This window comes from Phaethon aethereus (assembly GCF_964289735.1).
Source record: "Phaethon aethereus genome assembly, chromosome: 3".
NCBI lineage: Eukaryota > Metazoa > Chordata > Aves > Phaethontiformes > Phaethontidae > Phaethon > Phaethon aethereus.
In genome coordinates this window covers 77164711-77181589 of record NC_138576.1, presented here as the reverse complement: position 1 = coordinate 77181589, position 16879 = coordinate 77164711, and the positions used below count along the sequence as shown (strand labels likewise).

At 45.3% G+C, this 16879-nt stretch overlaps 1 protein-coding gene across 1 annotated transcript in view; it reads left to right on the top strand.

Moving 5' to 3' along the window:
- Positions 1-16879, top strand: part of AGPAT4 (1-acylglycerol-3-phosphate O-acyltransferase 4) — a gene marked incomplete at both ends in the record, with an annotated part of 66271 nt that overhangs the window by 47447 nt on the left and 1945 nt on the right. Inside the window, 2 exons of the mRNA XM_081998053.1 lie at positions 220-295; positions 8756-8954. Coding sequence (XP_081854179.1) covers positions 220-295; positions 8756-8954 — 275 coding nt within the window. The remainder of the gene's footprint in view (positions 1-219; positions 296-8755; positions 8955-16879) is intronic.

Here is a 16879-nt window from a genome sequence, read left to right as displayed (position 1 = left end):
CTAAATTTCTGAATTTCAGATACGTGTGAGAACTGAAGGTGGCTTTAGAAGCAAACTAGACTTTGCTGATCCAGGAGCTGTTACCACAAATTAAAAAAAACAGGTGGAAAATGTAGTGAGTCTCCTGTCAGATGGATAATCTGTTTGTGTAATGTAAGTGCTGTTCATGAGAGCCAAAGTATTTAATATTCTTCAATTTCTCTTGTTTACTATTGGCAGGCGGATTCCGCTAGAGCAAGTCCCAGAAGATGAGCAGGAATGTTCTAACTGGCTCCACAAATTGTATCAAGAGAAGGTTGGTTTTTGTCTAGACAGCACTTGCGAGCCACTAGTGCTCAGTTGTTTGTACTGCTACTAGACCTTTACAGTGTGCGTGCATAGTGGTCCTGCTTTAGGGGCTTGGGGTTGGTTGGTTGGTTTGCTTTTCAGGACAAGTGCTCTGTCCCTCCAGACACAAACTGGTCTTGTGCTGTCAGTCACGTTTGCCTTTATTTTGCCTCAATAGAGTAGTTTTAAAACTCTTTAGAAAGTTATATAAAGATACAAAAAAGACAACTACCTCTTGGTTCATAGAAGGGCCTCCTTCCCCTTAAAGGCACCTCCTAAATCAAGAAGTAATTCATGGGCTAAAGGTATGTTTTGTTTTAGTGTATTAACATTTTTGTCCCTTGTTTTTTTTTTTTTTTTACCAAGGCAAAGATCCAGCATTAACAGGACAGAGTGATAAATTGCTTTCACATTGTGTGCATTGAAGACGTGCATTTAAGATTCCTAATTACATAGGATGGGGGCAGAATAATAATGACTATGTGTTTGTAGATGCCCGCTGATTCCCCCCCAGATACTTTCATATGCATCCTAGACTTTCAGAATCTGTTCCTTGTGGGTTTTGTTTTTATGAACATAGCACATCCCCCAACCACTATCTCCTCTTTGAATACACGCAACACTCCCATTTCAATCAGTGGGAGTCGTAGGTATGCAAGGCATGAGGGCCTGGCAACTCAGTTTGCTACAATAAATTGATCTAAGTTATGTATTTAGACTGGAATACAGCAGCGCTTCAGATTGTAAAAGTGGCAGAATATAGCTACGCTCTGGTTTCCTCTCTGGGGCAGCAAAATTCTGCTGTGCTGTTTGTTGTACTCTACACAGAACATTGCACTAGCATTTCTGTATTGACTACATTCTAGTCTTTTTCAGCTTCAAACCATGACTGTGGTTTAATTCAGGACCTCTCTAAGCACCTTGCTTATAGGAATGTGGAAAGTAAATGTGTGTTGAGACCTCAGTTGTAGATCTACTAGCTTTGCCTCTGATCTCCCTTTGTGTAAATTGTACCACTAACACCTAACTCAGACACGACCCCTACCACCTTTCTGCAGAGAGGCAGCATGTTACCCATGGGCCCGTGCTGCTTACAGGCATATAAATGCAAATGGTCCTTTTGCTGAACATTGCAAAAGTCCACTTTCTGCTCCTGTGACTTTATTTCTAACCCTGTTTCATGTTCCTAAGAACTGTTTAGACATTTGCAAGACAAGAACATAAATCAATGATTGTTTTCCTGAATCCCTTATTACCTAGTTTGCAGTAATTCACTTCAAGTTTTTTCTGTTATTCCCTCTTTAGCAAACACTCAGTTATTTCTAGTGCAAACAGAGTGTACATCTATGCTGCTTTCTTCACAACTTAGTTTGCTGGTTGGTTAAATCCATAGTTTCCTATTTCAGTATAGGAGGAACGAATGTGTGTTCAGTTTTCCTTTCAGTTAAAACCTTTTTACTTGTGTGGCATTTTTTGATTGGTTGTGGGGGGCTTTTTTGTTTGTTTTTTGTTGTTGTTTTTTTGCTGAAGGTGGCATGTTCCTCTTCCTTCAGCTGTTTTACATCAACACATGTTTTGTGTTCAAAAAACGTGTGGATGTGGCACTTCAGGACATGGTTTAGGGGACATGGTGGCGCTGGATGGTTGGACTTGATGATCTTGAAGGTCCTTTCCAACCTAGTGATTCTGTGATTCTGTGATCAGTGAAACTGTTATTTCATTCCAGTCATTCCTGGTTTACATAAGCCCATGTCTCTGTAAAATCAGACTGGGGGAATACAGAGCAGGGACAACTTCAAGAGTTCTGAGATGGTGAAAGCCTACCCGCAGTATCAAAATGGAATTCTGTTTCACCTTTCTGCCATGCATCTTTAAAAAGATAATTGGCTCTTAGGTTGGATAGCAAGCTGCATTGCCACTTAGGTGTTGTTTCAAGAAATGAATTCTGTTTCAGGTTAATGTCTTCAGAGTCAGTACATATTTATGATAAGACGTAACAAATCTGTATTCAAAGGGCTGCAATTCATTGCAAGATAGGCACTCATCCCCTGCTTTGTCTATTTTGGTTGTAGTACTCCGCTTTCTATTTCAAAGTAAGACAAGGTACATATGCTTCTGAAAAACAGCCCCTATTTTATCTTGTATTACGGTCTATTGCCCGGTCTACTAATGCATGGCTCTGTGACTGGTGCTACCACCACAATTTCAGGTTTTTTGATAATGGGATGGCCTGCACAGCACCTGGCTTGCTGGCATAAGATGGGATTAACCTTTCTCAAAGGGGAAAGAGGGTCTTTGCTCACAAGCCAGCAGGGCTTATTGACAGGGTTTTAAGCTAGACTCAAAGTGGGAGGGGGATAATATCAGGCTTACCCGTGGGTAAGCTGTAGGATGACACACCAAGGTTAGCGGGACGGGGTGCTAGCAAGGCCCCTCAGCCTGTTGCACCAGAGAAAGACCTCAAAGGAACTAAACGAGGTTTCTCTAAGAGGGTGACATGGCCGACAGCCCAGCTGAAGTGCCTCTACACCAATGCACGCAGCATGGGCAACAAACAGGACAAGGTGGAAGCCACCATGCTGCTAGAAAGAAGCTATGGCCTGGTTGCCATTACTGAAACTTGGTGGGACGAATCCCATGACTGGAGTGCAGCTATTGATCGCTACAGGCTGTTCAGAAGGGACAGGTGAGGAAGGAAGGGTGGAGGCGTTGCCCTCTACGTCAAGAAGAGGATAGAGTGTGAAGAGCTGTCTCTGAGGAATAGTCACGAGCAGGTTGAAAGCTTATGGGTAAGAGTCGGGGACCGAGGCAACAAAAGGAACCTTGTGGTCAGTGTCTACTACAGGCCGCCCGATCAAGGGGAGCCTATTGACGAAGCCTTCTTACTCCAGCTACAGCAGGCATCGTGCTTACAGGCTCTGATCCTGCTGGAGGACTTCAACCACTCTGGCATCTGCTGGAAAAGTAGCACAGTGAGCTGTAGGCAATCCAAGAGACTCCTGGAGTGCATGGAGGATAACTTCCTGTCCCAAGTAATAGACAGCACTATCAGAGGGGATGCAATCCCACAGCAGCGCATGTGAGCATGCACTGGTGGAGTTTGCAGTCCTGAGGCGTATAAGGCAAGCAAAGAGTAAAGTCAGGACCCTGAATTTTAGGAAAGCAAAATTCTAGCTCTTCAGGGAGTTAGTCAATAGGACTCCCTGGGAAACTGCCCTCAGGGACAAGGGAGCAGAACAGAGCTGGCAGATCTTTAAGGACACTTTCCATAGAGCGCAAGAGTTCTCCAACCCCCAGGTGTAAGAAATCAGGAAAGGCAGGCAAGAGGCCAGCATGGCTGAGTGGAGACCTGCTGGGCAAGCTAAAAGGCAAGAACAAAATGCACAGGCAGTGGAAGCAGGGACAGACATCCTGGGATGGGTACAGGGATGCTGCCCAATTGTGTAGGGATGAGGTCAGTAGAGACAAGGCACAGCTGGAGCTGAACTTGGCGAGGGATGCAAAGAATAATAAGAAGGGCTTCTATAGGTATGTCAGAAGGAAAAGGAAAGGTCAAAGAAAGCATATCCTCATGATGAGCAAGACTGGCAAACTGTTTACAACGAATGAGGAGAAGGCTGAGGTACTCAACAACTTCTTGGCCTCAGTCTTCACAGGCAATCTCTCTTCCCACACCTCTCGAGTGGATGGACTGCAAGACAGGAACTGGAGGGGCAAAGTCCCTCCCACTGTGAGAGAAGGTCAGGTGTGAGACTACCTGAGGAACCTGAACTGCACAAGTCTATGGGACCTGATGAGATGCATCCCGCAGTCCTGAGGGAATTGGCTGATGTAGTTGTCAAGCCACTCTCCATGGTATTTGAAAAGTCCTGGCAGTCAGGTGAAGTCCCTGGAGACTGGAAGAAGGGAAACGTTGCACCCATTTTTACAAAGGGTAGCAAGGAGGACCCTGTGAACTACTGACCTCTCAGTCTCACCTCTGTGCCTGGGAAGATCATGGAACAGATCCCCTTAGAAGTTGTGCTAAGGCACATGAAGGACAGGGAGGTGATTCGAGACAGCCAGCATGGCTTCACCAAGGGCGAGTCTTGCCTGACCAACTTAGTGGCCTTCTATGATGGAGTGACCACATCTGTGGACAAGGGAAGAGCAATCAATGTTATCTACCTGGGCTTCTGTAAGGCCTTTGATGCTGTCCCCCACAACATCCTTCTCTCTAAATTGGAGAGATAGGGACTTGATGGGTAGACTGTTGGGTGCATGAGGAATTGGTTGGATGGTTGCGTCGAGAGAGTAGTGGTCAGTGGCTCAATGTCCACATGGAGATTGGTGATGGTGATCAGGGGTCCATATTGGGACCAGTGCTCTTTAATATCTTCATCAATTACGTAGACAGTGGGATCAAGTACGCTCTCAGCAAGTTTACTGATGACACCAAGCTGAGCGAGGTGGTTGACATGCCTGAGGGATGGGATGCTACCCAGACGGACCTGAACAAGCTCAAGGCATGGGCCTGTGTGAACCTCATGAGGTTCAACAAGGCCAAGTGCAGGGTCCTGCACCTGGGTTGGGGCAACCCCCGGTATCCAGGCTGGGGGATGAAAGGATCGAGAGCAGCCCTGCCGAGAAAGACTTGGGGGTACTGGTGGATGAAAAGCTGGCCGTGAGTTGTCAGTGTGCACTTGCAGCCTGGAAGGCCAACCGTATCCTGGGCTGCATCCAAAGCAGCGTGGCCAGCAGGTTGAGGGAGGGGATTCTGCCCTTCTACTCCACTCTGGTGAGACACCAGCTGGAGTAGTGCATCCAGCTCTGGAGCCCTCAGACATGGAGCTGTTGGAGCGGGTCCAGAGGAGGGCCACAAAAATGCTCAGAGGGATGGAACACCTCTCCTGTGAGGACAGGCTGAGAGAGTTGGTGGTGTTCAGCCTGGAGAAGAGAAGGCTCTGAGGAGACCTTCTTGCAGCCTGCAAGTACTTAAGGGGGTCTTATAAGAAACATGGTGACAGAGTTTTTAGCAGGGTCTGTAGCAATAGGACAAGGGGTAATGGTTTTAAACTAAAAGAGGGCAGATTTAGACTAGATATAAGGAAGATGTTTTTCACATAAGGGTGGTGAGACACTGGCACAGGTTGCCCAGAGGGGTGGTAGATGCCCCAATCCTGGAAACATTCCAGGTCAGGTTGGACAGGGCTCTGAGCAACCTGCTCTAGTTGAAGCTGTCCCTGCTTATTGCAGGGGGATTGGACTAGGTGATGTTTAAAGGTCCCTTCCAACCCAAAAATTCTATGATTTTATGATTCTATGGTTGCATGTGCTATTACTTATTCGCAGTAATCTTCATAATTTTGCAGTACCTTCTCAAGACTGGCATACTGTGTGCTGAATTATGTTCTAACAGAATCATTTAGTAGGTGGGGCATGTCACAGGTACTGAGGTCTGGAGTGCTGTGCACTCATGATGATCATGGGTGCAAAGCTGTTTGAGTTGTAAAATCAGCAGTCAGTGGACATGAAAAGGACATTACTCTTTTTTTTTTTTTTAATTGTCATTAGTAAAGGAGTGAGAGTCTTTAAAAGAAGCTTGTTCTGCTATTTTTTTTACTTCATTGCCTGATCTCAGTTACATGTCCCTCAATCTGAGATAACTGCTTTCTCAGAATCTGGTTTTGTTTGTTTTTTCTGATTCAGCCTCTGCTGCAAATGCAATGAGCAGGGCCTTGCCAGATAAACAAGGCCACCGTGCTGTTCTAACCCAAACACAGTTCTTCCTTTTCCAGGCTTACAGTATGCACCATGTCCATGTTCATCTTCCTCACCTGGGATGAATTTTGTCCTTCCACAGATGGCCAGCACTGTATCAGTTAAGGCCAAATTATGACAGAGGTGCAATTTGGCTTCACATTGCCTCTGTGGTTTTTTTTTTTCTTTCTTTTCTTTTTTAAGCTGCCATTGCTAGAAAGACTTCCCTTGACTTTAACAAGGATTGGGTTGAGCATCTTAGTGCCTGGGCTGAAGAGGTACTGTATAATAGTCACAACTCTGCTAGCCCTTGTATGTTTGTTTTCTTTTTTCACCTCCTTACAGCCTCAGCACCTGAAATAGAAGTTCTGCTTGAGAATCTTAATTTCCATTAAAATGAAAGTGAGCTTCTAACTCTTCACTTGTAAGAGAAGCATGGAAGACAGGGCATGAAAATATATGCTGAAATGGCCAAGAGAATTAGCAAAGCATAACTGAAGAGAGGAAGTGTACAGAACTGCAGTGTTTGGGAACAAAGGATATATTTTTGGCTATTCATTCTTTGGGGGCGTCCTCATCAAAGGGCAGTGGCATACCTCTGCAGTCAGACTTCTCTGGTGGGAGCAGGGAGGAATAATCCAGTAACCTCTCACAAGATGATGCATGTTCCCTGATTTCCCCCCACTGCAATACCCACCCCACTGTCTGAAGTAACTCAAATTTGGTGGGGGCATTAGAAGGAGCATGTTTCTATGTCCGAATATGATACTTGGGTGGATGGGATTTACTACAAGCTGAAAACAAGCTCTGTATGCAGGGGAGTGAAAGGAACTTAATGTGGGAGAGGTGATTGAGGGAAATTTTGAGGTACATCATGGGTTTAAATGCTGACTTGAGCTGTTGATAGGTACCATAGGCACCCTTGCAAAAGCTTAGAAGACAAATCAACCCACAGACCTCTTCTGCAAAGAATGTGAATGTTTTTAAAGGGTAAGGAATCATAACTGAATTGAACAGCTGTTCCCCTCAATGGTGTAAAATGTGTAGTGGAGGTGATGGCATTGACATTGTTTTGCCCATTGTATATTTTTTCCATCTGTCTCAAAGCTCTTGGTGAGATGTGGTTAATGGTTTTGCTGCAGAGCCAACAAAAAGAGATAACTGCTGTCCTTGTTTTAAATGAGTCTGTCTTGCTGTCTGTAGTAATAGGCCCTCTAATGGCGATACCAGCAATAGTCAGAGATTCTTAACTTCTTTGGGCAATTACCAGTATTCAGAAACCTAATTGTATATAGTAGAATTCAATATACTGATGATCAGTAGCTCTATGTTAAACCAGTCATAAACCAAAAACCTTAAGGCACTGTAAAGAAAACTTCACACACTGTGTAATTTGTTGGAGACAGCTAATTAATTGGTGATAGAGATCCTGGTACAATCTAGCTTGCATGTGCAAAACAGTCTTAATTTTTCTAATCTCAGTAAAGGGAGTGCAATGCTTTAATTACTGTGTAATCTCTGAAAAGCTAAATGTTCCCTTTGAAATCGATAAAATGGTAGCAGCCTGTAATTGCTCAAGTTGCCATTAAATATTTAAAGAATTGTCTGTGTCAGCTGGAGTGTAAGTAAATGTAAAATCATACCATAGCAGAAATAATCTTCTTGTGGTTGATTAGGACAATCTTGGCCTTGCCAGAATTTTTGGAAACCATCGTGAAGCATTCCTTTCTTTGAAGAAATTTAGCACTTCATTCTGACTAAATTGAGGTTCCTTTTTATGTGAGTCTAATTCTGACTTCATTAATTAACCAGTTTTATGTGATAACACAGATTAATAATCTTTGTTCTTGAAGCAGAAGGAAGAGTTTTCTTCCCCACGCACTTTGGTATCGTAGGTTGATCACATTGTTAAGGCAATGCCATACACCCATATGGGCTCTAGAGGAAGGTACTGAATTCTAAGTTTTCCATGCTTTAAAAAACACACACCAGAAAACAAAAAAACCCAAAGCCCACCCCATTATCTTCCTCATATTGTACTAAAACTGAGAGTCCCTTGGTCAAAACCAGTGAGAAAGTCTATAAACTCTCTGCATGCTCAACTGTCTGAGAGGTTCATCACCCAAACTTCCTTCTGTAAGGTTCACGATGAACAAGACTGCATCTATGAGACAAAACAGACAAAGGGTGTGGTGTTCTTTGCAGTATGGGGCAAGATAATGTCTGCTCACCTTTTGTGTCAGGGCTGTGGATGCTGTTCTAGAGCAGTGGTTGGAGAAAACATTAGGGAACAGAGGATCCACTGCTGAACATGTAGCCCAAACGCTCCTCTGGACTTACTGGCAGTATTTGTCCAGTGGCTGTGCCCCTTGCAGGAGGTTAAACAGTGATGTCTACATTGCTGCAGGAGTGTACATCCCCTCACCCTTACTGGGCTTGTTGTACTCTCTAGGCATGTCTTTTTTCAGGCTTCTATGTGTAGGAGAAAGAAAGGATGCGCACATCAATGTAAGCCCTTTTTTTTTGACTGTATGTTCCTTGACTTCAAAGTACAAGCTTTGTAGCCATGACTTGGTCTTTGATCTTTCCCTGAGGTTACAGGCATGCAGAAGGAGGAACATCAAAGTCAGGAATGGCTAGTTTTGTTAGCGGATGGGTATTTAATTGTTGCCCTCCTTTGTTCTACTAGGATGCATTCCAGGAAGAGTACTACCGCACAGGAACCTACCCAGAAGTCCCTATAGTACCAGCCCGACGACCATGGACGCTTTTGAACTGGCTTTTCTGGGCCTTATTGCTGCTATATCCTTTATTCAAGCTGCTCATCAACATGATCAACAGTGGGTCATCACTGACACTGGCTAGTTTTGCATTTGTCATTGTAATGGGTAAGTTTTCTACAACAGAAAGATTACTTACAGGGTAACTGTCAGACATGATTTACTGAGTCCTACTAAATATAAACTTGACGTGAATTCAACAGACCATCTGATACTATATCCACTTTAGCCTGGAATAGGTTAAATAGATTCTTTTATTCTTTTTGTTTGTTTGTTTTTATGTAGTTGTATTATTTTTTGTAAGAGCTGCATACAAAATCTTCTGTTTCTGTAGAAATTGAAGCGGTAACTTTCTAGTGGGTTGCCTACAAGAGGCTTTCTTTTCTTATGTAGTGTGTTGCCGGGTTGCGCTTTGAATGCCTAGAAGAGGTGCTCAAGGTTAATTTATTCTGTTGAGAATTCTTTCATCTAATCATAGTCTGGTACGTCATCCTCTGGAAATTCATGAACTTGTGAATTAAGGACAGCCTGTTGTGGCCATCTACTGTGACTTACATAGCACAGGGCACAGACTATCACAGGTGATTCCTGCAGTTCCTGTTGTAGTTCTGAACTGCCTTGGTTTGTGTTTAAACTAGTATGTGATTTAAGAGGAGGAAGGAAAACAAAACATGGAGCTGGTCCACAGAAAGGGAGGGAGATCTCATTTGGTGTCCTCATGGAAGCAGGAACCAGGTCAGTTTGGCAAATAACTGGGTGTCTGGGTGTCTGGACTTTATGGCGTATTGAGTACCTGTTTGAAGAGTAAGTTCTCTTCCAGAATAAGCCACACACTTATAAAGCAAATGTTTTCTATGGCTGCACTGACCATCACATGTATTTATGGCTTCATCGCCTTAACACCCGTGTATATTACAAACATCCTTTGAAAAAGAAACAGAACTTCACAGTCCTTCTGGCTTTGAGTGAACTTGGATCCAGAGAGATTAGAGTTAGCTTAAAAAGCCATGTCCAATATAGCAACATGGGGGAAATAGGAAAACATGGAGCGTTTCTTCTCTCAGACGTGCACCTTGACTCTCTAACTAGGAATTTGTTGCTAACATGTAATATTTCTTTGCATTCACAAAAAGTCTGAATCTTGAGCAGGTCCCATGCTAGTCTGATCAAGATGAGTTAATTAATCTCTTTTTGCCCATCTGTGAAGAGCTTGATGTGGTAGGCACGCACTATTCTTTTTCAGAAAGTGCCCACCAAATCAAACTCTGTGTAAGCTAATGTGGAAGCTTCTTAGAAAGATAAGTGGAGAAGGAGGAATTTGTGTGTGTGCGTGCACGCAGGATATTTGCTTCATGATGCCTTCGGCCAGAGGAAGGAAAACAAGAACAAGGATAAGGTCCAACATAATAGTTGGTATGTTAATGTGGGCAAGCTAGAGGGAAAGGGAGCAGAATCCTGTGCTCTTGTCCTCACCCGGAGAATTTGTTGGTGCTTTTTCCACTGGGAATGTTTTGTGTAAAATGTGGACGAATTTCTTGGAGCAGTGACTACAACTTAGAAGCACCCTTTATCAGCCCCATTACTTGTTAGAAGGCAGAAGTAGAGCTCCCCATGCCCCCTTTCTCTGACCAGTGAATAGGATGGGAGAGAAGTATGAGCACCATGGTTGGGGTGTGCTCCTCAGGAGTGGGAGGTGTTGGGTTCAAATCCCCTTCAGTTGCTGAGAAAGGTCAGTTGGTCTCCCCTGTGCTCTAGTTCAAAGTGGGTATACAACAGTGCGTGTGATGAATGTTGCAAATGTTAAGTCCCTGGCAATAGCACTCAAGAGGGCATTTGTTCTGCCTTTGGAAGAAATGCTGGCATAGTCTATGTTTGGTACTGGGCTGTGGAACGATGGCCTAATGGGACGCTGAAGCTCAGCCTTTGCAAAATTTTTTAATTTCTCACCTTCAGCATTTTCCTCTTAATTCAGCTTTTCCACTCTACAGGGGAAAGTGAACAACCGGTGGGCTGGTTGTTCAGGTGCCATTATAAAGAGCCTCATGCCTTGTGTACCCTCCACAGGGAGCTTCACTGCATAACTCGGGGTTCTGGATTCTAACCTCAGGGCTGGATGCTTTAATGTTTGGCATTGTGGCATCTGTGATGTTTCGGGATTTAACCCTTAGTTGAGTGACACCACTCACTGCACACCCCACCACAAGTGCAATACCATCTTGCCGTCAATGGCCCTTACAACTAGGTCATGTCCTCTCTCTATCAGGAAGGGAGGGAAAGAACCTGTAAAGAAAAAAAGTCTATGATGCTACTAAGAGTGGGCAGCAAAAGAGCCCCCCTTTTTTTTTTCTTTTTTTCTTGTTGTCTTACTCCCCACTTAGCTTGCTTCTGCTTCTAGCCATAAGGAAAGATTAATAAGCAGGCTGCTGTGGGTCCTCTTTTGAATGCAGTGATAATCCAAAGGTTCTCAGGTTATTTGTAACGCCGGAGCTAACAGAAAGCTACAGCTACAGCCTGCTGCCAGAACGAACACATGAGCTCCCAGGCTGCAAAAGCACAGCTGAGGAATGCTTTAAGAATGGTGAGATTAATGGCCCACCGCAACGTGCATTGCTGCCTCATTACATATCTGCCACATTTGTGGGATGCTGGAGGTTGCAGTCCTCTGTAACCTTTGAAAGACCTCTGTGCTTGGCAACACCTCTGTTCTCACTCTGAATACACGGTGTGATCAAACCCAAAGTGCTTGTAATTGGCTAGGGTTTGCAGTGCAGTGGAAGACACTGCGTTGCCTGTAGAAGTGGCTATCGCCTGGTCAGACTCAGCCAGGCACCTCTTGCTGATGAGCAGGCAAAAAGATGATGTCGCTTATTAGCAGATAGCAGCCTCCATGAAACCGTGGAGGGAGGAGAATCTGTGGGAGTGGAAGAAAGCTCAGCCTTCAGTAAAAACAAACAAAAAGCAGAGCTGGTTTATCCTGGTCACTTGAAAGCAGATATGTCGTTACTTGCCAAAAGAGCAATGGTTCCCTTAGAATGTAATAGTCTGTATCTGTTTTACTATATCCCTTTAAAAGCAATGTTATTGCTAGTTGAGAATCATTGGTCTCTTTCCACAGAGGCATCGGAAAACTTAAGCCCAAGCTGTCACATTGACTTTTGTAGCCAGTAGCTGAGTTCTGTAGCAAGGCCATTCTCCCCAGACTGTGTTTTATATCCTAAGGGGTGTCTCTGCCACGAATGCCCCAGGAGTCATACAGCCATCTTCTGACAGAGGAACAACCAGTATTTTCTTTTGCAGTTCTGTCTCCAGCTTTAGGCAGGGTCTCAGAAATGCCTTCCGCAATGGCTGGGAAGTAGCGGTAGATGAACACAAATGTACCTTGGAGGTTGTGACTCTTGGTGCCAGCTGCAACTGTCTGCCTGGCGGGATCCAGTTTGTAGCAAAGCAGGGAGGACTGTATTCGTGCTCTTTTCTGGTGTAAGCAGTAATTTGTACCTGGTGGCTTAACAATGTAAAAGGAAGTTTTTCTGTAAATCAGAGGGATTTATTTACCACTGGGATCAGGTGGTAAAACGACCTTTTCGCAGTGCTCCTAGACGACCTCTCCCGCTGTTAGTTTACTGAAGCAGCACAGGTAGGGTTTGGGACATTATGGTTTTATATGACAATTTGACAGCTCACCTGATACTCCAGAATCAGGAAGCTTATTGCAGTCCGTCATAGCCCATTATATGTAGATTGCTGTTTCTAAGGGCAGATTTCAGTACCTGATAGCATTACCTATGTTAGCACAGGTGCAGATAGCACAAGACGGCAGGGAAGGAGAGGTGGTGGGGTGGCTCCATATGTTAGGGAGTTTCCTGAGTGTAGAGAGCTCAACGATTGTGATGACCAAGTTGAGTGCTTATGGGTAAGGATGAGGGGGGAAAGCAAACAAGGCAGATATCCTGCTGGGTGTCTGTTATAGACCCCCCAACCAGGATGGAGAGGCAGATGAAGCATTCTACAAGTGACTAGAAGAAGTCTCACAATCTCTAGCCCTTGTTCTTGTGGGGGACTTCAGCTTACACAGTTGAAGTATAACACAGCAGAGAAGAAACAGGCTAGGAGGTTCCTGGAGTGTATGGAAGATAACTTCCTGACACAGCTGGCAATTGAGCCTACCAGGGGAGGAGCCTCGCTTGACCCTCTGTTTACAAACAGAGAAGGACTGGTGGGAGATGTGGTGGTTGGAGGCCGTCTTGGGCTTAGTGACCATGACATGTTAGAATTCTCGATTCTGAGTGAAGTAAGGAGAGGGGTCAGCAAAACTGCTGCCATGGTCTTCTGGAGGGCAGACTTCAGCCTGTTCAGGTCACTGGTTGAGGGAATCTCTTGGGAGACAGTCCTGAAGGGGAAAAGGGTCCAGGAAGGCTGGGCAGTCTTCAAGAAGGAAATCTTAAAGGTGCAGGAGCAGGCAGTCCCCATGTGCCGTAAGAAGAGCTGGCGGGGAAGATGACCGGCCTGACTGAACGGGGAGCTTTTGCTGGGACTCAGGAGGAAAAGGAGAGTTTATCACCTCTGGAAGAAGGGGCAGGCAACTTAAGAAGAGTACAAGGATCTCATTAGGTTATGCAGAGAGAAAATTAGAAAGGCAAAGCCCAGCTAGAACTCAATCTGGCCACAGTCATAAGGGTAACAAAAACTATTTTTACAAAAATATTAACAAGAAAAACAGAGCCAAGGAGAATCTCCATCTTTTATTGGATGTGGGTGGGAACATTGTCACCAAGGATGAGGAAAAGGCTGAGGTACTTAATGCCTTCTTTGCCTCAGTCTTTAATAGCCAGACCAGTTATCCTCAGGGCATTCAGCTCCCTGAGCTGGAAGACGGGGATGGAGAGCAGAATAAACTCCCCATAATCCCGGAGGAAGCAGTTAAGGACCTGCTATGCCAGCTGGACACCTACACCCAAGAGTACTGAGGGAGCTGGCAGAAGAGCTTGCCAAGCCACTCTCCAGTCCTGGTTAATAGGGGAGGTCCCAGATGACAGAAGGCTTGACAATGTGACGCCCATCTACAAGAAGGGCCGGAAGGAGAATCCTGGGAACTACAGGCCTGTCAGCCTGACCTCGGTACCGGGGAAGATTATGGAGAAGTTTATCTTGAGGGTGCTCACAGGGCATGTGCAGGACACCCAAGGGATCACACCCAGCCAGCATGGGTTCATGAAGGCCAGGTCCTGTTTGACCAACCTGATCTCCTTCTGTGACCAGGTGACGTGCGTAGTGGATTAGGGAAAGGCTGTAGATGTTGTCTACCTGGACTTTAGTAAAGCCTTTGACAGCGTCTCCCACAGCATTCTCCTGGAGAAACTGGAGGCTCGTGGCTTAGACAGGTTCACTCTTTGCTGGGTAAAGAACTGGCTGGGTGGTCGAGCCCAGAGAGTCGTGGTGAATGGAGTTAAATCCAGTTGGTGGCTGGTCACAAGCTGTGTTCCCCAGGGCTCCGTTCTGGGGCCGCTCTTGTTTAATAACTTTATTGATGACCTGGATGAGGGGATCGAGTGCCCCCTCAGTAAGTTTGCAGGTGACACCAAGTTGGGTGGGAGTGTTGATCTGCTGGAGGGTAGGAGGGCTCTGCAGAGGGACCTGGACAGGCTGGGTCGATGGGCTGAGGTCAACTGTATGAGGTTTAATAAGGCCAAGTGCTGGGTCCTGCACTTGGGTCACAACAACCCCATGTAACGCTACAGGCTTGGGGAGGAGTGGCTGGAGAGCTGCCCTGCAGAAAAGGACCTGGGGGTGCTAGTTGACAGCCGGCTGAATATGAGCCGGCAGTGTGCCCACGTGGCCAAGAAGGCCAACAATGTCCTGGCCTGTATCAGAAACAGTGTAGCCAGCAGGACCAGGGAAGTGATTGTGCCCCAGTACTGGGCACTGGTGAGGCCACACCTCGAATATTGTGTTCAGTTTTGGGCCCCTCACTACCAGAAGGACGTTGAGTTGCTGGAGCGTGTCCAGAGAAGGGCAATGAAGCTGGTGAGGGGTCTGGAGCACAAGTCTTATGAGGAGCAGCTGGGGGAACTGGGATTGTTTAGCCTGGAGTAGAGGAGGCTGAGGGGAGACCTCATCGCTCTTTTACAACTGCGTGAAAGGGAGTTGTGGTGAGGTGGGTGTTGGTCTCTTCTCCCAAATAACTAGTGATAGGACAAGAGGAAGTGGCCTCAAGTTGCACCAGGGGAGGTCTAGACTAGATACTAGGAGAAATTTCTTCACTGAGAGAGTGGTCAAGCATTGGAACAGGCTGCCCAGGGAGGTCGTGGAGTTACCATCATTGGAATTGTTCAAAAAACATGTAGATGTAGCACTTCAGGACATGATTTAGCAGGCATGGTGGTGTTGGGTTGGTGGTTAGACTTGATGATCTTAAAGGTCTTTTCCAACCTTAACAATTCTGTGATTCTGTGAAGATATGCATAAAACTTCAGTGATGGGAAAGAGCAGAGGAACTAGGAGGTCCTTTTACCTGGTACCCTCTGCTTTGTTTTCAGAGTGTCATTTGTCTTTTGGACAGTCTCTGCTTATTGTGCTCTCCAGTAAAACATTTCCTGGCTTCTAAGTAACTGGCTGTTCAGGTGGAAAAAAACATAAGAGAAATGCCCCATGGCGGTCAAGCTGGAGTGAAAGCACTGTAATCCCTCAGACTTGGATCTCTAACTCTCAGATCCAAGGAATGAATAACCAATGTCCATATAGCTCTGCTGGTTCAGCTCAAACACTTTCAGCCCTAAATAAATGACGTCTCCTCTTTATACTGAGAACGCTGAGCCATCCCCTCTTGCTTTGCTGGGCAGCAGTTTGGCTATTTATACTCCTACTAATCATTGCATTGTGCTAATAATCTAACTGCTGGTCTGGGACCAGGAGCCCTTTGTGGTACTACTTGAACAACACAAGGCAGTCCCTGCTCCAGAGGATAAGTGCTCAAGTAGTTCGAGGGACAAAAGTCTCTTTTGACAACTGGCTTTAGTTTCATAGGACACACGGCAAGAGATTTATGTACTCAACGCACAACTGCCATTTAAATCTTGGGGTGGTATTTTGGTGTTAAAGCAGTGAGCAAGTCTGTCAAATGCCAGTATTTGTATTTGACAGCAGCTTCTTTTTTCCCCCTCCTCCTGCTTCCCCAGTCTTATTTGGCTTCAAAGAACCCCGTGTTATGTTGCCTTTCATGTTTTGGCAACTTGTGTTGAAGAGGACAACTGTCATGCTCTAGAAGTAGTTTAGTTTATTATAGAGCTGTCAACAGCAGTTAAAAGGGAGTGTTGGTTCTGTGTGCAAAGGATGAGATGGCTTTTCAGTGGAGAAGTAGCTCTTACCTGGCTAATGCTAAAAGCATAATGGCATCTGGGCTTGTGGCATGGGGCCAGCACTTAAGTATCAGTTATAGGCGAGAGATTTCAGTTGAAGTAAATATAAGTAGTAATGAGCCAGCTTTGATTCTGCAGGAGCTGTTGTACATCTGCTATAGAGTATGTGCACAGTGCTGTGAGAAAACCCATTTTGACGGATCACAGTGCAAACTGTGAGTGAGTCTTTGGTGACTTGACAGTGGCCAAGTGCAGAGTGTGGACTGAAGGGCTGGAGCATGATGTGATCTGGGCAGCAAGGCTGTTGGTGCCCCTAGGCCAAGATGAGTGGACGGTGAGGAAAGCACAATCCAACAATACTAAGTTTTACAACAGGATACAAACTGTGTGCAGGATTCTGCCTGTTGGTGGAGCTACCAGACAATCTGGCCTTCTGGCCTTTCAGCCTGGTGCCTAAAACTGGTATTTTTTTTGCTACTTGCTTGTTTCTTCTCCTTTCTAGTATGTAAGATAAGCCCTCAACGGCAATTTCTACCATCCATATAAGCTTTAGTTGTAGAATTCTTCATTTCAATGTATAACTATCTCAGGTGTGCAGCAAACTATATATGGGAAATTTTTATGCCTCTCTCTGCTGTGCTGCTTTTAGCAGCTAGGGTGTGGTACAAACCTCAGGTTAAC